The sequence below is a fragment of the Protopterus annectens genome, chromosome 1.part1, assembly GCF_019279795.1.
Source record: "Protopterus annectens isolate FY-2018-M chromosome 1.part1, PAN1.0, whole genome shotgun sequence".
Lineage (NCBI taxonomy): Eukaryota > Metazoa > Chordata > Ceratodontiformes > Protopteridae > Protopterus > Protopterus annectens.
The window spans coordinates 667,473,130-667,497,288 of record NC_056726.1 but is presented as its reverse complement, the minus strand read 5'-3'; the positions used below and the strand labels follow the sequence as shown (position 1 = coordinate 667,497,288).

Here is a 24,159-nt window from a genome sequence, read left to right as displayed (position 1 = left end):
ATTTTCACCTGGACTTCTGAGAAATATATTCCAATCAGCAGGGGGCATAGCACAGATCCTTGTAGTATACCACTGGTAACTGATCTGCTGGTAGAGGTGGAATCCCAAACTTTGACTGTATGTGTTCTGTCGGAGAGCCAGCTGGCTATCCATCTAGTGACATATGGGTTAATTTCCATCTGGGTGAGTTTCTCAATGATGCCTGAGTGGGGGATTGTGTCAAAAGCCTTTGCTAAGTCAAGTTAGGCTGTATGCACTGTTTTGCCTTCATTCAGGGCTTCGGTGACATTCTTGAAGAAGTCAGCCTGATTTAATAAGCATGATCTACCTTTAACAAAGCAAAATTGGGTCAGATCAAGAGTTTGAAGGTCACTTGTGTCTTTGTTGATAAGATCCATAATGATTCTCTCCATGGCCTTGCTGATAAGGCTGGTTAGGCTTATGGGTCTATAGTTCCCAGAGTGGGTTGATGGACCCTCTTTGGGCAAGGGAATTACTGTTGCTGTTTTCCACGCTGCTGAGTCAAACCCAGTACTTAGACTGTGGTTGAAAAGAGTGCCAAGCGGTTTTGCTAGGACCTGTTTTAGATAATTTAGTAGGCAGCCTGGGATGCTATCCCGTCCCATAGAGGCTGTGTCTTTGGCCATGGAGAGTGCAGTAATGACCTGCTCATTGGGGATGCTAGGTAGAGGATTAGTGACAGGTATGCTTTGGGGTATGTCTGGTGAGGACAGGAGAGTGAAGTTTGCACCAAATCTGTCTGCTAGCAGGTTGGCAATGTCCTCAGGGTCAGTATGAGTGGTACCATCCACTACTAGTTAAGCAGCAGCTGGGCCTTCCCTTTTAGATTTCTGACACAGCTAAAGAATGCCTTGTGATTATCCTTAGCTAGGGGTGCTAGTTTAGCTTTCTAATTGGCTTTAGAGGACTTAACAAGATATCTAATTTGCTTGTTCAAGCTGTGGAGGATATCATTCCTCTGCTGAGTCAGTTCCCTGTTGTTCGTAGACATTAGTTTCTTCCTGTTGTTGTATAACCTATTTATGCTTGATGTCCACCAGGGTGGCTTGTTTTTGTGAGGACATTGTTTTGATCCATTCAGGTACAGCCAAGTCTATACATTTGTATAAGTGTTAATACTGGGCATTTGTTTATACCTCTGTATAGCAGTCATTGTTGACAATGGTAACAGGGGGGGGGGGGTTGAAACTATTTATTCCATCACTTAGGAGGCTATAGTTTGCTTTGGAGAAATTTTTCATCATTTTTGCCAGGTATGATCATTACTTCGAATGAGACTGATTTATTATCAGATCTTACCAGGGAGGACAACACATAGGGGGTCATGCAGAGACCCCCTTTGTTGGTGAGTACTATGTTTAGGGCATTCGATCTCCTTGTGGGGGTGCAGACTATCTGTTTCAGAAGATTTGTATTAGCAAAGTCCAGGAACCTTAGGATGAGTGTGTTTGTGCTCATATATGACTCCAAACTGAGGGATGGATAGTTAGAATCACCCATAACCAAGGTGTTTCACTGTATAGTAAGTGACTCAAGTAGGTTCAGGTAGGTAGATTGGTTCTCATGCTTCGCGATGGGGACGTATAGCTAACAATGATAAATAGGGTTTTATCTACAGTTATTTGGACTTGGAGTAGCTCTAGGGAGCTTTACTGTTTGACCAGTCTAGGGGTGTATTTGTCTTTGTCTTTAATGAAGATGGATATACCTCTGCCTTTGGTTCTTTCATGCTTGTTTTGAGGTCTGAACATGTGGAAGGCATTGCAGCCTAGCATGGCCAGGGTGCTGTCTATGGTCTTGAACCAGGTCTCTATGACTGCACAGACATCGGCATCTTCCAGGGTAAAGAGCGAGTCCAGTGAGTGCAGTTTCTGATTTAGACTCCTAGCGTTAAGCAGCATAAACCTGAGTTTGTCTCTAGTGGATTTATTTATGTTGGGAATTATGTTGTCATGACATTGCCTAAAAAAGACACTAAGGGGGAGGCAAGTACTTTTGCCAGTAACCAAAAGCAAAGAGGCAACAGCTGAAGACAATCTCTGGTGAAGCGGCATGGTCTGTCGACCATATCTTCCCAGGCTGACAGATAGTGGAGCCCCCTGGACTGACACTATGTTGTCATGACATTGCCTAAAAAAGACACTAAGGGGGAGGCAAGTACTTTTGCCAGTAACCAAAAGCAAAGAGGCAACAGCTGAAGGCAATCTCTGGTGAAGCAGCATGGTCTGTCGACCATATCTTCCCAGGCTGACAGATAGTGGAGCCCCCTGGACTGACACCAGAAGCTAAGCCAATTGCTGAAGTCAGTCTCTTTTTGTTTATATTTAGGTATCTTTCTGGGTGAAGGTAGAATGCAATTTAGGGCTAGGGAGCGACATATCTACATCCGTGTGTCCATGCGTTCATGTGTGAAAACATGGTAAAGGATTGGAGGACACTCGAAACTGCAGACAAGACCAGAGAGAACTGCAATTATTTTTGAAGTTAACAGCAGCCTTCTAGTTGTACAGTAGTGTAATGCAGTACAGAGTTTTGCAGTAGAAACGTTTTTCTTGCTTGTTTAATTTAACCTAGCGATCTGGATTAATCACAGCAAGTGAATCAGCCAGGGCATTGTGGACTACTAGACAGAAGGTATGCATTTTTATGTGAATATTTTTCTTTCTTATTTTTAGAGAGGGGGGAGGGGGTGGCTAGGTTGTTTTGTGTGTGTGTGTGTGTGTGTGTGTGTGTGTGTGTGTGTGTGTGTGTGTGTGCACATTTGTTTAAATATTTTGAAATTTGATATTTATATTCTTTTTTTTTTCCATTATACTCTTCTGCCCTGTTTTGGTTTTGGTGGGGTAGGGGATAGCTAGCTGGGCTGTGGCATAAAGTAACTTGCCCTTTCATTTGCTCAGCTTAAATTATGTCATTTGGGTTTGGTAAGTGAATATTTGTGTCAATAAATTAGAACATTTTTACCCTTTTTTGTTGGAGGAGGTTGACCAGTTGCGCTGTGGATGAATGTAACATTTCCTTTTCACATGGCTGGTTTAAATTCAACGCTTAAGGTGCATTTTGTGAATAAATTTGAATATGCATGTTTTTCTGGGGGTGGGGTGGGAATAACTTTGCCCTTTTCATATTATTTTAAAGGCTGGTTAGTGCGTATTTCTGTGAAATAAATTGATTTTTGGGTGGGGATGGCTAGCTGTACTATGGGAACTTAACCACTTCATTTATTCAGCTTAAAGAGTGTTATTAAGGGATGCTAGTGCACATTTGTGAGAAATACATTTGAATATGTATGCTTTTTTTTCTTGGAAGTGGGTAGCTAGCTGAGCTGTTGATGAAATAACTGGTGCTCAGTTTAAAGGCTGGCATTAATAGCTAGTGTGCATTTGTATGAAATAAATTGGAATATTGTATGAAACAAATTTGAAACACTCACCGGTTTTATATAATATTCTTGTCTTTACTTAAAATGTTTGTTCTACAGGTTACTTTTACATTGTTTGCTTAGTTTATAGTCTGCCTTTACACGACTATATAAAGAATGTCAGTTGACGCAGGCTGGAGTGACCACTGTCATTCCTCCGCCATCCCCACATATGGTCAGGCAAAAGGAAGCAAAAATAAAAAGAGAACCATACTGCTTGGATAAGTTCTCTACTGTCTTGTTAGATTGGCAGTCCACAGCTACTTGAAGGCAAAGTCAGAAATAAAAAAAAATACTTATACTAAAACTCTGACCCTCTGTCTCTAACCTCTGCTTCCCACTGGCTAAACAGGTCAGGGTAACACTGCTGCATGTCAGTATAACATCTGTACTGGTCACTAGGACAGGTGATGCCAGTGGCATCACTTACTGGCAAGGAAATTTGTGCCTTATTAATCTTGTACAAAGAACCATCAGCTTCACCCATCAGTTAACTTTGAAAGTCCCAGTGGTAGAGACCAGCATGTGGCGGTTTTATTCCCAGAGCCTAAACCATCCATGCTCACTCCCTCAAGTCTGTTCAAGAAGATGGTTGCTTTCTGCACATATATGAAGATTCATATATGAAACTTGGACTATTTTACAGAAATTGAAAATTCCTTACACTCTCCTCCAGACTCTTTCTGGCTCAGTCACTTCTTTTACCTTGTCTACTGTACGCTGCCCCTATCCTTACTAATATTCAGTCTACTCTTTTGTCCAAACTTTAGCAAACATACAATAAAATAGCCAGATTTGCCATTAACCTTCCTCACAATTCTTATCACTACCTTGCCCTCAAGTCACTTCTATGGCCTGAATTCTCCCATCAGCTACTGCTTCCTCAATTACATATCACACATGCCATTCTCTGTAATCCCTCTTCCTGTCCCTCCCTCTCCAAATTAGTATCTTACTACAGCTCTCTCTGACACCTTTGCACAACTGGCAAACACCTTCTAGATATATACAAACCCAAAAAGAACATTGGAAAGTCCCTGTACAAGTACTCAGTAGCTCACATCTGGAACACATTCCCCCTCAATATAAGAAATATTTCCCATAAACATCAGTTCAAAAGAGTGAAAGACTTAGTCCTCTCCATGCCAAGCCCCTATATGACAGCTATGTCACTTACTCACCTTATACTCTACTACAACTTTCAACTCTTTTTGTCATTTTCTCACTGTAATGCAATGTCATTCTTTTATCTATTTACTTTGTATACCTCTAAATGGATGTTATACTCAATTATTGATCATTGTGCAGTGAACTATTTCTTATCATCATCAGCCCCCTTTTCCCATTTTTTTCTACATGGAGTTGGGGTATCGTGTTAACTGTCGCCAACACTTTCGATTCAGTGCCACACTCCTGCCTTCTTCAACACTCATACCTGACTGTCACAGATCTTCTTTCACACAATCCATCCACCTCTTTGCTGGATGTCCTCGCTTCCTCTTACCTTCTTTCTGTCTGTCCCAAATCTTTCTCACCAGATTGTCTTCTGCTTTTCTGCATGTGTCCAAACCACTGTAATCTGTTTTATTTTATCTTTTCTGCAATTGCAGCTACTTTGGCTTCTGCTCTTATGTCCTCATTTCTTCATCTGTCCCACAGTGTGCATCCTACCACCCTTCTCGGGCACTTCATTTCCATCACCTCTAGCTTCTTCAACTGTTCTGCCTTTACTGCCCAGGTTTCTGTACGATGCAGTAGTACTTGTCGCACCACTGTCTTGTACACCTTACTTTTCAGCTTCTTTGGAATTCTTCTGTCATAGACTACACCTGATACTCTATGCCAGTTGGCTGCAGCCCCTCTGATTCTAGCTTTGACCTACCTTTTCATTCAGACTACCCTTCTCTTTAACCACCTCTCCCATATACCTGAAGATGTTTACCTGTTCCACTATCTTCCTTCTATCTCTATTCTCAGCTTCTTCTGATTTCACCAATATGCTGCCATTACCACTGTCTTATCTGGGCTTAGGTTCATCCCCTGTGCCTTCAGATTTGCATTCCATTCTTCTATCCCCTGCTGAAGTTCTAGCTCAGAGTCTGCCTGTACTGCCACAACGTCTGCATACAGCAGCTTTGTTGATCTATGCTGATGTTGCTGAACTATTTCTTATATCTTTATGTTACGTTTGATTGCATATTTTGAGCTCTTTGTGCTTGTCTATAGTTTTTGCATGACTGTATATTGTTTTTTTTTTACCTTGGGTCTCCTCTGAAAATGGGCCCCTGGCTCAGTTGGACCAACCCGGTTAACAAATGTCAAACAAATAAAATAAATATACCATATGATATGCATTTCAGTGCACCAATGAGAGCTTCAAAAAGGCTCTATAGAACAGAACAGTGACACTATAGCACAGAACAGTGACACTATGAGCCTCACAGATGCTATGGGTGAGCAGATCATAAACTTTTGCCTGCAGCTGCAGGATGGGCAGTAACAAACAGGTTAGTGTTTGTTAATGGGGAGGTAGTGACTCAGAAATAACTGCAGTAAATTTCCTCATTAACGTAGACACTTTACTAAGATGCCTGCATCATAATAATATAAAGCTGTGTCATCTTGTAGGAAATGTTGCTAAGACAAGCAAGTGAGAATAAGAAGTTTATTGAATTAGAACACTGGATTCTGAAATAAGCATGCTAAAGAAAGATGGGACACCTGGTAATGCACCCCTGTATTGGACTGAACACTCCTGGTGGATGGCAAGAACAAGGGCATATAGGAAGTAGTATATGTGATATGGAAACACACTACTATGACATAATACAGTCATGTCAGGCTTTGGGTGGGAGCACATTGGAGACAATATAAATATATTCCATATTCCATGTGTGTGTGGGGTGGGGTGGGAGATATCATAGCAGAACAAGGACAGGTAAGCTCTCATGATATGGAGGTATAAGGGTAGCACAGAAACTATTCAACTTTTGTCACCCATAGTTGTGCATCTCTTGTTATAGTGGAACAAAAGAGACAATGACTAGAACATGTCACCACTGAGGAGAAAGCTGACTCGGTTATTTTGACCACCAAATATACTAAGGAGAGGTACAAACTGCCACTGCGATGGTTTGCCATAATAGGAATCAATATCAAGGTCAGTGAAGGGTAACTGACAGAATATGGCATTCCAAGAGCAAGGCACTGGCAATTACCAAGGACATGCTCACCACAGGAGGTAGTCAGCTAATAGGTAAGTATCTCACATAGATGGAGGTGCTCCTGGTGTTTTTTTCAGGTGATGGGTAGATGACTTTCATACCTGAGGGTGGCTTGGATGTGGGAATTGGGCTGTTGGTAGCTGCACAACAGCCTGTAGGGGGTGCAACAGGTTAGTATCAGCTTTTACATCACCTGTAAGCACTGTGTGTGAAGCAGAACTTATTTGGCAAGAGGCTTCTGCAGTTCTGACTTTCAGGTACATTCAGTTTACAAATGCAACACACAACACAACAAAGTATACAAGTATTTATTAATATTCATAGCAGATGTCATTTAGAATCACATCTGCCATGGGAGGTGGGGAGTTAGCCCATTTTATTTTAGTACTGGCAAATGTATTTTGCTTTTATGATTTCACAGGTACTAATGGCTGAGGGTCCAGCACAATGGAACAACATAGGCCTGATGTCAGTGGGTCACCTGTGATTAGCACTAATTGCAACATGTACACGACACAGTCTTATGACACTCTGACATTAGAGAGTTGACGTACATCCCTCACATGTGAGGAGCCCAATCATGGATAGGCTGACACTTCTGCTTCACCAATATGTGGCAGATGTCTTGGAACAGTCAACCCCACCTAGGCTGCAATGGCAAAAGTGCCATCTGTGAGCTGCACTGTCTCTGATGTGTGCTTACATCCCACAGGGGACAGTACTGGAGTTCTGTGACACTACCACGATTCCAGGTTTGCTGCTATCTATTGAAATATCAGCAATTGTAATGCCATGTTAATAATGCCCACCCCCCCCAAAAAAAAAAAAAAAGATCACAAATGCAGGAGAAGAGTGGCTCTTCTGTCAGTTTTAGACAGTTTACAGATTGATAGTTGACTTCCCCTTGTAGAAAGGTAATAGGTTTAAATTGAAAATTCAGCTAATGTGTCAATATAGTTATTCTGTTCTTAAGGGAACATAGAGGATGTTTCTATGACTAGTTATGGAGTGGAAAATAGTCTTGTTTTATGTTTTTTTTAACATCTAGGAGTTCAAATGTGGTGTCCAAGGGATCTATTGTGAGGTGATGACATCCTTGACAAATACTAACACTCCTCCATAATTGTCAGTAGGTCTGAAGACATGAAAGGCACAGGGAAAGAAGGATTTGCCTCATGGAGATCATTTCCATATCATTTTGCATTCATTTGTATATGTACATGCACTATTTTCACCCTTGCACAGCTGTGTTATTTGTGTTTCTCAGTCATCTCCTACTTTCTGTGCTATAATTTTCAATCTTCTTTATATGGTTTATATTTTTTCTATTGTTTTCTGTTTCTGTTTGAAATTTGTGGTTCTAAATATCAGGATCTCTGTGGTAGGCTTTAGAAACAGTTATTATTCTTAATGGCCATGGATGCTGATTAAACGAGAAGCAGTAATTCTGACACATGTAGCTCACTATGAGTCCGCAGAAGAATAAGATCCATCAATCTCTATTTGCAAGTTGCATCTGAAGCCTTGCAACAATCCCCTTTGCAGTGGCATGGAACAATAGAAATAATATCAAGCTGGGATTGAGAGCACATGTTGGAATGGAATGTCTTTGCAGTTAGTTGAGGAACTTGCAGTCTGCATATTTGTGAATGGCATCATTAGCCAGACACAGAACTCTAAAGTCCAAGAGAGTACTAAATGTTATCTTTGAAAGCAGTCATTTTTCTCTAGCAATAGAGCATAAAAGCTTTACAGTTTCTTTAGGTCTCCAGACTAGGGTTGCCACCTTTTCAAATGCCCAAAGTGAGACATTTTTTGTAGAAATTGTGAGATTTTGCAGGACATACCCACAGCCAGTGCAAAGGACAGATCTTCACTTTTTCTTGCCAAAATAAAAGCTTATTCGTGTCACATTTGAGTTGCTTATGCTGTTTCAATTAACATTTAGGTGTTTCAAATACAAATTAAGTGTTTTATGCAACTATTAAAGAAAACTTAGGAAATATGTCTGTCCTAAAATCTCAGGACATTTGCCATTTTTTTAGCTTTTTTCACAGCAGACAATTGCACAAAGAAGGACTGCCTCTTGCAAAGAGGGACAGGTGGTAACCCTACTCCAAATAATTGTACTATATTTTATTTTGAAGTTTGAAAGTTAGTGAATTATGAATGTTAGAAAAGTACATTGCAGAGCAGCTGAACTGACTAGCAACAGTACATCCAAAATGTCTACATTAAAATATTTTGCATCCATAAGCAATTACTTTCACACCTTCTCCATCACAACTTGCTTGCCGACTGTCAACATGGTTTCAGACCTTTCCACAGTACCACCACTGCTCTGCTATCCTTCACAGACACCATTAACAAAAACCGCAATGACAATAATCTTTCCTCTGCAGTCTTCATTGATTTATCTAAAGCCTTTGACATGGTTAATCACCAACTCTTCCTACACATACTGAAATCCCTCTCATTTGATCCACAAGCCATGAATTGGTTTAAATCGTACCTTGAAAACCATCAACAGGCGGTACTTTGGCAAAATAAATTATCTAATAACCTTCCTATCTCCCTCGGTGTTCCTCAGGGCTCCATTTTAGGTCCACTCCTTTTTTCCATTTATATTAATGACCTTCAAACATCTATACCACACGCCACCTGCATTCAATATGCAGATGACTCTACTATTATTTGTACAGCCACCTCTGAAACTGAACTTAAATCTCTTACCCAAAAAGCTTTCAATACTGTAGAACAATGGTTTTCAAAACGCTGTCTCCTCCTTAACCCCAAGAAAACTAAATTGTTACTTTTCACTCCAACCTGAAAATCAACTCCCATCCACCTCACACTTTTATCAAATGATGGCACTATTATTTCTCCTGACCCAACCACTAAACTCTTAGGAATAACAATTGACAACCACCTCAACTTTGATACCCACATTAACAATACAATAAAATTAGTGAACAAAAAACTGGGATCCCGTTACAGAATTAAGCCCTTTCTAACTCCAACAGCTAGGGCTGTTACAGCCAGAACCCACTTAATCTCAACCCTATTCTATGCCTCCCCTATATATACTAATTTATCTAAAAACAACCTCAACAAACTAGCCACATCCTATAATAATATTGCTAGGTTTGCCACAGGCTCTCCATTCAGAACCCATCACTGTCTGAATCTAAAACAACTAGACTGGCTAGAATTTCACAACCAGCTTCAATTTCTACAGCTTCCCATTGTCCACAAGGCCCTGTATAAGCCCACCAACACCCCTATACTCTCTACCATCATTACACCTTATAATAACAATAAGAACCTACGTTCCTCCAATAAACTGCTGATTAATACTTCAAGATCCAATCACTCAGCAGGTGACTCCCTGTACTCTAACTCTGTAGGAAAACTATGGAATTTACTACCCACTGATCTCACTACACAAATGTCACTGCCACTCTTTAAAAAGAATCTAAAGCTCTTTCTTAAGACACACTGGCTCTGCTCCTGTACTAACCCTGACTAACTTTTCTCCTTTCAAATTACAACTACTCTAATACCTAATAATTTCTGACTACCATGTTATTATAAATATAATGCATGTATACATAGATATTGTATCTCAAATACAATACCAATTGATTATTACTGCTAGTTCTATTCCTTGCTTAGACTAATTTATCTTTTATATATTAAAAAAAAAAAATTTGTAACAACTGCTTTTTTAGTTCTTGTTAATTTTCAACTGCTATTACTTTTTTAAATGTTATGTATGGATTTTCTATTCTTTTTGGGTTTTTTTTGAGCTTTTCTCCTGGGGCCTCTACTGAAAATGGACATGTATCCAGCTAGACTAGCCCGGTCAACAAACGTAAAATAAAAAAAAATAAATAAAAATTTTCCCTAAAAAAAAAAAATAAATTAATTCCTTGTTACTTGAGGCTGTATTTGTTGCTGGAGGCATTTTTTCACCAGGGAAATGAAAGGCTACAATTTACTTAGCTTTTAAATCAAAACAAGACAGTACCTTTAGGAATTTTCTCAAGCAGAAATATTTATAGTTCACACAGCCCTTTCAATAATGAGCTGTACTCAAGCAAACATCTAGGTGGTAGGCCATCCTCAAGCCCCAAGTTCAAATGTTTGAGCCACATGATACTTCCAGGTATGTTTTACAGCTCACTTTTGACTAAGATATTCTACTACACTCTACCAAGACTTTCTGGCAAGATCGTGTTTTCTTCTCTAAACCTCCATATGAGGAACACACGTCTTAATTCTAGTCCTACAGCCTAATTTATTTTATAGCCCAGTAACCACCAATTAGTGCCAAATTACTAAAATATACAAATTAATGACTAACATTATAAAAACTTTCCACAGTTGGGGAGGGGTCCACTTACTAAAGATGGAAGGGGCTCTGCCCCCTTGCATCACCTTTGCAATGGGTGCTAACCCTAACCCTAACTCTGCCCCTTCCCCCAACCCTAACTCTGCACTTTAATGTCATTAAAACCTTCCGATAACACTACCACTACACAAGACAGACTCTGATGCACAAATATTTGCAAACACACACAAACAACACTACATCTATCCCCTAACCAAATCCTTACCTGAAAATACACAAACTCGCATACAAACACACATCACCCATCCTTCATTCATCCCCGACCCTAACCCAACCCTAACTCCATACACACACACACACACACCCTCATTATCATCCCCCCAACCCCACTTACCTGTAAGGACATTCCATATCATCGACGTGTCCAACATTCAGCCATCCATACCATCAACATTAAATCACACCCCTGCATTTCTCTGAACAAATGTATGTCCGGTCAAATGCAGGGGAAACATATATATATATATATGTATATATATATATATATATATATATATATATATATATATGTGTGTGTGTGTGTGTGTGTGTGTGTGTGTGTGTGTGTGTGTGTTTGCATATCATAAACGTTTATGCTTACACATACAGGGTAAAAAAGCACAATAAACTGTAAAAATTGCATATCCTCTATTTTGCTACACATTGGTAAAGACATAGGCACAAAAGTACTTATTAACTCATCCCAATAAACACATGGTTAATAGGCAGTGAAAAAAAATGCAGTGTTAAATAGGTCAAAATGTTTTTTTCACAAGAAAGTAATTTTTACCTCTGTTTTGATTTCTTATTTGGCTTCTTCTTCTTTCTACTTTTTCCCTTCCTTGTGCCACCTTCATTCTCCGTTGAATCTTTTTGTCTTCTGTCTAGCTTATTCATTAGATCTTTAACCCATGGTTCTTCAGGAGGTGCACACACAACAGTGGCTCCTTTTTTGAACGTGAACCTTTTTGTAATAGAATAATTGCAGAACAGAGTAACATGAGCTCAAAGGCATTAACTACGTACATTAGAAAGCTGCAACTGTCCAATATAATGATGCAGTTTAATCCCCAACTAAGACAGTCTTACCAGAGTATAAGTGTAGAAGAAATCTCATTTCTTTGCACTAAAAATCAGTTTTTGTTATCATGAAGCAAAATGATTGCAAGAATAATGGAATTTGATGGGCAGGTAGACAGGCTTGCCAAAAGACTTAGTTGCAAGTTACAATCTGTGTAATCTGAGTGATATGTGTCTGAGTGTGTGTGTGTGTGTGTGTGTGTGTGTGTGTCTATTTATCAAATGCCATTCATAAGGGATGCCAGCAATAACTTGCTCACCAGACCACTTGACATCAAAGGCAGATGGAAGGAGTATTTCCAGCAGCTTCTGAATAAAGAAAACTACACAGGAGATGTACTGCCCCAGACACAGCCTATGATGAAAGAAGAAGAGGAGCCCACCCCAGAAGAAGTAAGAACAGCACTAAGAAAAATGAAGTTAGGGAAAGCAGCAGGCTCAGATGAGTTTATGAAGATATGATTGAGATGCTGAGTGAGTTAGGGGAGAAAAGGTATTAACAGCAGTGTGGAGAGAAAGGTGGCTCTCAGACGACTGGAGAAGAAACATTGTAGAACCAATGTGAAAGTACAAAGGGGTCATTCACAAATGTGGGCAGTATAGAGATATCAAACTCCTGCAGCACTTCATGAAAGTTCTGGAAAGGGTGATTGATAAACAGATATGCATAGTAGTAAAACATAAGATTGGAGTTGAGTAGTTCAGATTCAGTTCTGGTTGCAGCATAACTAACATTATGTTTGAAGTGAGCCATGTATTTGAGAAGCATCTAGAGAAGAGAAAAGAGTCCACGTGGGCATTCCTATTCTTGGAGAAACCATATAACAAGGTCACCAGAAAGCTGATTTGGGCAGTCTTTTGATGGTTTGAAGTCCTAGAAACATTGGTAGAATTAGTACAGGCTATGCACAAGGATCCAAAGACACATGTATGGACAGTGTTTGTACTCACAGAGGAGATCCCAGTGGCAGCAGATCACATCAAGGTTCAGCTCTAAGTCCACTTCTGTTCCCAGTGGTGAGGGGAAACATTAGCAAATAGATTGCAGGGGAAAGATCTACAAAGTTGCTGTATGCAGATGATGTAGCATTACAGGCAGACTCTGAACAAGAACTTCAGTAACTGTTAGGGGACTAGAATGCAAAAGGCACATAGGATTAAACTGAGAACAGATAAGACAGTTGTGATGACAGCAAATAAGAGAAAATAAGAAACTGAGAACTGAGTCTGGTCAGAAATTATTGGAACAGGTTAACAACTTTGAGTACCTAGGAAGGGTGGTTCATGAGAAGGGAAGTCTGAAACACAACATCAGAGGTAGAACCAGAGGGGTTGTAACCATCTGGCACAATGTGTCAGGGGTATGGTGTGAGAGAAGAATGCCAAAGAAGATGAAACTTAAGGTGTACAAAACTGTGGTGCAACATGGGCAATGAAGGCAGAGCAGTTGAAGAAGCTATAGGTGATGGAGAAGAAGTGCCTGAGATGGGTAGTAGGATGCCCACATTGGGACAGAAGAAGAAATGAGGACATTACACAGATTCACAAGTAACTCCTATTGCAGAAAAAGTCGAAGTACACATGCAAGAAAGCAGAAGACAAATGGATGAAGATGATGTGGGACAGACAGGAAGAAGGCAAGAGGAAATGAGGGCAAGGAGATGGCTGGATTGTTGGAGAAAAGACCTACAACAGTCAGGTATGATGGTTGAATAAGGTAAGACAATGATATTGAATCATGAGAAATGGTGTCATTTGAAGTGACCCCCCCCCAACCCATATGTATATGACTATATAATGGATTACTGCCAATGAGATTGACTAATTGATTGATTGGTGGAAAACACATCAAACAACCCTCATCACTGACGACCATTACTGCAAGAAAAAAAACTAAATAAAGTGCTCTCAAATGTAAATACCCCCACATCCTTGTAACTTAAACAAACACAATGGTCACACAACTAAGCTTAAAGTGAAAAAAAGTGCTAGATTATTTGAAATTCAACCTAATGAAGTTCAGCTGTAATATAATTCAACTAATTTTACCACTGGGTTTTAGCATGATTTAAATGCATTCACCATCAGACGTATAACAGCCTAATATATATATATGTGTGTGTGTGTGTGTGTGTGTGTGTGTGTGTGTGTGTGTGTGTGTGTGTGTGTGTGTGTGTGTGTGACTGTTAGTGTGCTATACACTTGGGAACTGTTGGATTCTTCAGTCATGCTATTTTCATAGCATGATTCATCAAGACTGATTCAACAATTTGCAATTCACTAGTGGGGTGATGATATTTATACTCAACCCTATTGCTGTTTAATCTCAAAATTAAGTATGTTTAGAGATGTAGGTGTGTGGTCAGGAGGGTACAGAGGGGTTCAGCACCATGCAAAAATACTGGTCATTTGTAACTTTTATGCTGCTCTGATAGACTAGTTAACTATGTGCAGAAATTGCTGCGTAGCATGAAAAAGCAAGTTATACAATTAGGAACTATTTGGATCAATGTAAGAAATCACATATATTTTGCCTCAAGGGTCATTCCTGTTTGGAATGAGTATCGGTGATATAAAATTAAGGGGTCATTTCTGAGCTGGAGTATTTGCTGGTGAGTAAAATTAATTTTGCATTTAATGCTGACACAGCTATCATTGAAGATTGCTTAACAGCTTTAAATGAATGATCTGTGGACTATCTGAATTTAATTTTCATTTTTTTTAACAGTTATTAACATTGTTATTAATCTGCGGTGGTGGTGTTGCGGTAGCATTGTCGCCTCACAGTAAGACGCTTTCCGATTCGATTCTCAACTGGAGCGTCTTCTGCGTGGAGACATGCATGAGTGGGCGTACCTTAGTTGAAGGTTGTGCGTCAGAGCTGGCAACTCGGTATGTAAAAATCAACTGCCAATCATTAGTGGACCGGAGTTCCGCTGTGGCGACCCCTAACCGGGAAAAGCCGAAAGACACAACAACAACAACAACATTACCATTGTTATTAAAGACACAACTAAAGGAAGAAAATAGCAGCAATCATGCTAGGCATCTTACTTTTTATCAGACAATCATGTCTAGATAAAATGTGCATATTAATAGTACGCAGCAATAAACCTGCAAAAAGGCTGTCAGGAAGGATTCAGTATATTAGCTGTGAATGAAATAATACACAGTTCATAAATCAAACTGGGTACATTTAAAGCATGCAACGCTAAGCTACTATATAGACTCATAGGCACTTAGTAGGCTATTTTTCTGTGAAGATCTTAAGAAGCCTAGCCTTACAGTCACATGTACATTTTTAGCCCTTATATTTTGTGTATGAATAACCCAAACACTGTGCGAACATGGATATGCTGGGACATTTATCTGTCGCTCCTACCCATGAGGGATGGCGTACTAAACTTCAGGTGAATTTGCTGTTATGCAACCATATTGAGAACCCTTGGGTGGGTGTTTATAATATCATTGGCATTTTGAATTTGTAATTGATCTGACAGAATAGGGTCTGTTGAAGCTCTGTACATAAGACAGACCTCTCAGTAGCCTGTATGATACTGAGAAGAGGAGAAAGGCTTTGAGATGGTCTGCAAAGTTTTGCAATTTAAGCACTTGAATTTTCAGGGAGAAAGAATTCAAGCCTTTTCAGACAAGTGCCTGGACATATACATACTGATTGGGGCATTATACTCAGTGATTGGTCTAATGAGTGCTGAGTTTAGTGGAACAATTACATCCCTGGGTCTGGACGTAATACCTTTAATTATAAGCTATGCAATGAAAAGAGACTTCCTTACAACAGTGGATATATGGTAATCAAAAGACAGTTCATTGACAAAATAGGTTATCAGATCTGTAAGTACGGGATCAATTTTCAGAGGTGTGCTGTCAAGATGATAGTTACAAGAGGAGTCATGCTTGCCATATGATATGATTATACATCTGCTTTAGTCCACGGAGTAATTAAGAAAGCTTTCTGGTGATCTGTCCCCTGTGAGGCTAGTTTTCCTCCTATCTGGATTTGGGTGATTTGATCAGGGTCTGGAGTTCTTTAGCAATAGCATTTTGGCACCTTGAAAGTTAGATTTGCTTGTGTGCAATACTTTTTCTTTGTTATACAATCTGTTTATATTTGAGCTTTACCACGTGTTCATTTTTGAATTGTCATTGTATTTATTCCTGAAGGTGAGAGATACATCTATGTCACTAATTGCATGTTTATAAAATATGTCAGTGAAGAATTCTTTATAAGCAGTAGGATCATCAAGATGGAAATGGCTTTTGAATTTAGCAGGTCACTTCTCAGTTTTAGTTGATTAGCCTTTGCATAACTTTTGAATACCAATGCATTGGAAGAAGCTTTAAGTCTTACGGTGAGCGTGACTGATGTGCTTGATTTGACAAGACAGAAAGTTAAAATCGGTGGGGAGAAAAGCTGCCTTAATTGATTTGTGTCATCTGTAAATGGGAATGCTGATTTCAAGAAGTATAGTCTGAGAAACCTTTCTACTACTTAGGAAACATCTGGCTTTCCTTTGAGAAAATAACCTAAACATTGAGGCACTGAGAGTTAAGTAATCTGGGTATTTTCCAATGAGATTGCATTTTACATGGGATGTGGAAAACTGTGTAGCAGCTTTCAACATTTAAGACACAATGGATACTACCTAGAAATTTGATAATCAAATTCTAAAAGAAAAATTATGAAAAGAGAAATATAATGGGTGTATTTTTTGAACGTCGCTTAGATTTATGAACAATGCTTTTCATTTTGTAGCGGCAGCTTTACATGGTCCAGGTTCTTCATGAACTGGGCTGTGAAGCACTTTAGAAATATATTTTTATTTTGCCTCTTGGCAGAGTAGAGGCCACCAGCCGTCAGTACATTTGTTGTACAGACACAGATCTTATTCACATATTTATTTCCTGACTCTAAATATATATAACCCCTCTTTTCCCAACTGTATATGAATATATAACGGATTATCAGCAATAAGATTGATCTATGGGAAGCACATTTAACAACCTATTATAACCTCAGCAATAACAATTACTGCTTGTAAAAGCTATCTGAATAAAGTGATTGAAAATGTAAAGTAATGCATTATAGCTGGAATCACCTACTAACATTAAATACGTGGAAATGCTATACGGTTCCCTTTCCCTCTGCTTATCATATCCCCACCAGCCAGTTCTACAACCACAGGCATAAAGCCCTGGCTGTGGTCCACAGAAACTAGATAGAACTACTGATCTGTGAGCTGGAGAAGGCAGTTTGGGGGGGTGGGAGTGAGCGCATTGCTGGGGAATACTTGTCTATCTTAGATGATGGCAGCAGTATATTGTAATTCAGTGCTGATTCTCAGCAGAGGCTTGGAGTCACAGCATGGCAGAACAAAAAATAATGGACATGCACATATCCATCAAGCAGCACATTCACTCTGTAGCTGGGATCTATGTATTGTACTGTCAACGACATGCATCATTCACCAGTATTTATAGATATACTGTCTTAGGGATGTGGATAGGACAATACACCAATAACCCCAGTGTCCATCAAGGATAATGCCTCATCAGAGTGGTCCTGTGTACTTCCCCAGCCTGAAGACAGTTATGTTCCACACCAGCTGGCCAACCCACAGAGTTGCCTAAAGATGAGGCTTAAGCTTGACAATGGTCAGATTATCATAGTGAGAAAGTTATAAGCTTATTGTGATCCCATCAGTCATTAAAGAAAACGTAATTCCACTCTCATCTTTTTCAGGTGTCATTCCCTATTCTTTATACAAATCATAAAAAATACTCGCTCCAATGTTCCTGCACTAACCAAATTGTGGATCATTGAAATAATGCAAAATATACCCCAAACACATCTCGACTTCTGTTATGTACCTGCTCATTAAACAAAAGCAAAATAACCATCCTTCACATCCCATCTTAGTTATTTCCTGATTGCTCTGAAAAACATAAGCAATCCATTGCCTCCCACCTTCCCCTCGTGTTCATGTTCCTTGTTACACAGATTCATAGTGTACACCACAAAACAAGTGTTTTTTTAAAGTATGCATTGCATGGTGCAAATGAGAAATGCATTTTCATTTTACAATTTTGAGTAATGTTAAGTTCTTGCATGTATGTAACTAACATTTAAGTCCTAGTTATTCAGCAAATAGCTGGGTTGTTTGCACATTTAAATTTATTATAATTATTCTATTACATATTTTTGAAGCATGACCATTCCCTGCCACCTCATCTCCCTTCCTCCCTACCCTATCTAAACAGACATCCTAGTACTTGTCTATAGTTATACATACTGCATAGGTTGGGGGGTACATAAGCCTTTTTACAGTTTCTTTATTCTTCTCAGTTACCCCAATTTGTCTTGACTTTGTATTTCTTGAACTATTCTATTTCTCATTCTCTCATTTTATTTTGTCTCTGCCTCTGTGATTCCATCATGAGCCGTATGTCTCAGTCCCCATATGTGGCCCTAATGCCCATTTGGTAAAACTGGTTGTGATGGATTTATCTGCAGATATGTTAAGCTTATACTTTTGTAAGGTGCTTCAAGAAAATCAAGTCAGTTAGTTAGCTGGATTTAAACCTCTGTGGGCTACCAGGAAAAAAAAAAAAGAACACCCTTGTTTAAAAAATGAAAGTTTTTTTCTTTGAGACAAGTTACCTTTCCACCCATTTATAGGGAGCTGCTGCAGGCTAGAAGAGACTGCAGCAAGTGTGAAATATTTTTGAAGAGGCGTATAGTATTACGCAAATGTTTCCTTACAGAAAGTGCAAATATGATGATGTAGTACAGGCATTTACAGAGGTAAGGGAACTAGAATTATGTCAATCATCTTACCAGGAATGCAGTTTTGACCACCATAGGAATTTAGAGAAAGTTACATTTTGTATATGAATATAATGTTTTTTTTTTTTTTTTTAAGATTAACTGGATAAGTAGGTCAAGAAACAATCTGGAATGTTGTTGATGGGTGACTTCTAAGAGGAAAACTTAATAATAAACCAGGTATAAAAAGTACAACAAATGTTTCTTACTCTTTGGTACAAAGTCACTTTATTAGTCCTAGTATAACTGACAAGAACACATGCAAAGGTCAGGGTAAATTTTATGTATGGCAAGTCTGGTATGTGTGATATAACACATCTCATATTTAGTAAGGTTAGTGGTATGAGATCTGACGTGCAAGGGAGGTATGAGTACCATAAGGAAGCAGTGGTATAAGCCCAGTCTCTCAGGAGTAGTCTTTTTTGAGTGAGGTCACGATTTGAATTAGATGTTATACAGGTAGGAATGGATTTGCAGGTATAAAGGAAAGGATGCGATGTGGGTGGCAAAGGAACTAGGACAGAGAACTGGATCAGGTTTTCCCTCAGATGGATTTCCTGCACTTTCATAAACAGTTAGGTGACAAGAATTTAAGCTATGTTTTAGAGTAGTAAGGGAAAATAAAGTCCTCATGCTGGTAAGAGTACTGTGTTATAGAAAAAGAAAGTACAGAACCATAATATGTACTGGGGGGAGGAATGAATTTATGGCGGACAATCTCCAGTTACAGCAGCAGCACCTTTTTATTAACACTTCTACTATGCCAGCTGTGCAATACAAATTGCTTCAAGACCCAGTGATCTTTCATTGTAGGTCCCATGTAGCTAAAGTTAGACAGTTTGCTACTGTATATATTGAAAACGGCTTACTTCATTGCCCCTTTTATTGTATTATAATATAGAACAAGATAGCTTGTCGCAAAGAGCAGTAACTTACCTGTTTGCTGTATACTGCTTTAGAGAATAAGCAACCTGCAGATCACCACCGTGATTGGAGAATGAACATTTTCCAGCAGGGTGTTAATCTATGTGTAATGCCTGCTCAGAAAAAAGTTCACCACTTCATGGTAGCATATCAAGCTGCCGTGGAGCTCGACTGAAAGTAAACTAACAGCTGCCATTATTTTACTCTCGCTAAACAGCACTTTTGCTGTATAGAGCGTGTAAAAAAAAAAAAAGAAAATAAAAGAAAAAGAAAATTAAAAAAAGCGTTGTGTGTTTGCATGTTTATGTCTGTGTGTGTGAGTGTATGTGTGCATGTGAGTGAAAGCGAGATCAATCAAGCCATTATTTTATGCTCACTAAACAGCGCTTTTGCTGTTTAGCAAGTGTAAAAAATAAATGAAAGTTAAAAAAATCACGTGTGGGTGTGTGTTTTTATGTATCTGTCTGCGTGTGTGATTGTATGCATGCTTGCGTGCATGAAAGTGGATTTGTGTATATCAGAATAGTGAGAGTATTTGAGCACTGGCAGGAGCAGCAAAGAAGTATGCATGACTCTCAACCTCTTAGCACAAAATATCTCCATAAACCCTAAAGCAAAGGGGGAGCAAAGGCTCAAAATAGGGACAGAGTTTAAATATTGCTCTTATAAAAACTCAGAGTTTCTGTAATAATAGGATTTGTGTTAGCATGCATTTTCTAAAGTGCAAGTGTGTGTGTGTATGTGTGTGTGTGTGTGTGTGTGTGTGTGTGTGTGTGTGTGTGTGTGTGTGTGTGTGTGTGTGAGATCAATCAACCACTAGCAGCAGCAGTAAAGAGGTTTGCATACCTCTTGACCTCTTAGCTTAAAAAATCTAGATAAAGTCAAAATCAATGAACTAATTTTGCATGTTGTTTGACTGATATGTGTGTGTCTGTGTGGGGTCTATATTAGGTCGCCGAAATGGTATTCTGGCGAACATCTATTCAGCGAGCCGTAATCAGCAAAAATCACTTCAGGGGTTTGCTGAATTCAATAAGGCAACAAAATAGTTGTCCAAACCACAACAGACAGCTATGGGACTTTGCCCTTTTCTCCACTGTAGTACGATCTCGAAGTTGGTATATATAGTTGGGGGGTTGTGGGGGAAGAAATCCCCCACATGGCGGGTTTGAGACAATTAAAAGTTGGTCCATTGGGCTTTGGCAGCTATTTCGTTGCCCTTAGTAAATTCAGCAAATTGATGATGCAATTTTCACTGATTATGGGTTGCTGAATAGATGTTAGCCAGAATACCATTTCAGTAAATTAATATAGACCCATCTGTGTGCATCTGTGTGTGTGTGTGTGTATGTGTGTGCGTGTGTGTGTGTGTGTTTCTGTTTCTCTTTCTAGATGTCTAGAGAAAATCCTACATCTTATATTATTTTGCAAAGAGATGTTTCTATGTGTGTGTGTGTGTGTGTGTGTGTGTGTGTGTGTGTGTGTGTGTGTGTGTGTGTGTGTGTGTGTGTGTGTGTGTGTGTGTGTGTGTATGTGTGTGAGTGTGTGTGTGTGTGTTTGTGTGTGTGTGTGTATATATATATATATATATATATATATATATATATATATATATATATATATATATATATATATATATATATATATATATATATATATATATATATATATATATATATATATATACACACACACACACACACACACACACACACACACACACACACACACACACACACACACACACACACACACAGATACATAAACACAGGCATTGCTTGTGGAACTGGCACTAGTACTAATGGTGGAATCTCAGAATATTTTCTTTTTTTATCTAGGATGCAAAGTACTTCAGTGCATATTCCCTAATTTAGTATCTTGTCTGGGGATTAGCTTTCTGTTAGTCTAAATCACTGCATGAAAAACAGTGGCATAGGAAATTTAAGTCAAAATACTGAACAATGGCACAGTAACAGGGATTCATTTTTAGCTTGTATATATTCTGAGCATAATGTTTTATAAGATTTACCAACAAAAAAAAATTGTGTTTTATGGAAAATAATCCTCTGATCTACACATTTCTTGTTTTATAAATATACTTAAAAATTTTATTTGCCCTTTCATCTTGCATTTATGCAGCCTGATTTGTGCGTGCATGCATTTATGGGACCAAGTACTACTGTCTGAAAGTTGTAATGTTAAGGTGGAGCTTTGTTTTTTTCTGTTATCTACTTTATTTTTTCATTTTTTGTATTTACATCTTTTTTTCAGTGCCATTTCTGAAAATTATAAACATTTGTTCAGACTAATTACCTAATCACCAGTTGATTAAATAAGCAGAAAATGCATACACCTAGAAAAACTTGCATAGTGTTTTGAGCTAAAAAAAATTTAAGTCAAGATCTGAAATTTCAGATATTGCATTCACATGATTGCCTGAAGAATGGGCTATATTGTGAAATTCCGCCTAATCCTTTAAAAAGCTGGAAATGATATGTGACTATGTTCGAATGTCCATGTGGTGCAGGAGACCTCTGAAGAACCTAGGCTAAACTTGCTGAATTGCTCCAGATCTGGTTAAGTGACTTGCTTAGTCATACACAAGGGTAATTAAGTCTGAGGGATTCAAAACCTGGTCTGCGGGAAGTCAGCCTTAATTCTCAGTTTGCAGATTTGAACTATTGGTTGCTTTCATTTTTTTTATAGCTTTTTTTCAATTTGTATTCCAACGTCATGAATTAATGTGACAGGGATTTTCTTTCTTGGAATATGATTTTTAGATTTTTTTTTATTATATCTCATGGGAAACAATACAATTACTGTATCCTAATTTGTAGGCTGTATCACTATCACTGGCATACTGAACAGACTTCTCAACTGCACCTCTTTTGGAGACACATACCTATTTTCAGGCGTGGTTTACCCCTGTAAGTGATGAGCCTGTTTTGGAGGTATATTCCTATTTTCAGTCTTGATTTACCTCTTCACACAATTTTCTGAATCCCCCTCATCACACATGATTTTTGAAGCTTTCTAGAACACAGAAAACCACAATACATGATAAACATATTAGTGCCATTAATAATTTAAACAAAGAGGACAAAATGATTTTCAGCTCCTTTTTTCAGAACCAAAAATACGCAACCGTGTATGGTAAAAATTTTCAATGCACTTATTTGATAATGTGCTTATTTGTTTTTCCAAAAATTGTCCACTGTCTGTTTTTAAACATGTTTCTAAATAGTATCCTACATTTGTACTGGAAGTGGGAAGATTTATATCGTGTTTGGTTTTCAGAATTTATGCCCATGAAATGTCCAGATTTATGACTGGCTGTACTTACATTTCAAGGGCCTTTGTCTCTATTTTCAATGCCTCCAAGTGGAGAGATATGATACTGAAACTTTCAGTTGCAGTAATAGAAGCATATTCAAGTTATCCATGCTAAGTGAAATGGTTAACATAGTCAAGTCTTAGGCCATTGAAATTCACTTCAGGAGTATAGTTCACCTACAGAATATGGGACAAAAGCCTAAATACAGACATATATTGACACAGGATTATTTGAAGGGATTCACATGCCATTTATTCATGGCTCACTTGTTCGCTAACATTTGTTCACTAAGTCAAGTACCCAGCGTTGTAGCAGCTTGATCCTGTTAGAGCCATGCCATAATAATTACACCCACCCAATACCCAAACTATAACCCTAAAAACCTCCCTTGCTTCAAAACCTTAATCACAACCTTGCTTCCTAACTCTGAAAGTCCCACTTGCTCCCTAGCCCTAATACCAAACCTGCTTCATAATGCTAAAACTCCCAGTCAGTTTCTATCCCTAATGCTAAACATTGCCCTCCAAATGTAAAATTCTCACTTCCTAACCCTAATTCTATCAGTCTTTAAACCTAAGAATCTCTTTTACTCCCCATCACTAATCCCAAACATCACTTCCTTCTCTAAAACTTCCACTCGATCCCTAACTCTAACTCTGCAACTCATTCCCTAAGCCTAAAACTCCCAATCTGTCCCCCCTACACTTCTATTTACCTGGGTTCCTACATACAGCAAGGTCTGTCACCACTGCTCAAACTCAAATAGTCATTTGAGCAATAGCCCATGTAGGCTAAATGGGGAAATGACCACTTGGTTACAAGACTGGGGTGAATGAACAGTGAGGACTAAAACATTTGCAGTACAACCTTCATGAAGTGATATATAGATCATCACATCTGTGAAAAACATGCACT

At 38.7% G+C, this 24,159-nt stretch overlaps 1 protein-coding gene across 2 annotated transcripts in view; it reads right to left on the bottom strand.

Moving 5' to 3' along the window:
- LOC122806788 (C-C motif chemokine 21a-like) overlaps nt 1-24,159 on the bottom strand; it is a 125,681-nt gene that overhangs the window by 29,322 nt on the left and 72,200 nt on the right. For both annotated transcript variants that reach the window (XM_044077499.1, XM_044077509.1), the window contains exon 3: nt 11,850-12,023. In XM_044077499.1, the coding sequence (XP_043933434.1) occupies nt 11,850-12,023 (174 nt within the window). The remainder of the gene's footprint in view (nt 1-11,849; nt 12,024-24,159) is intronic.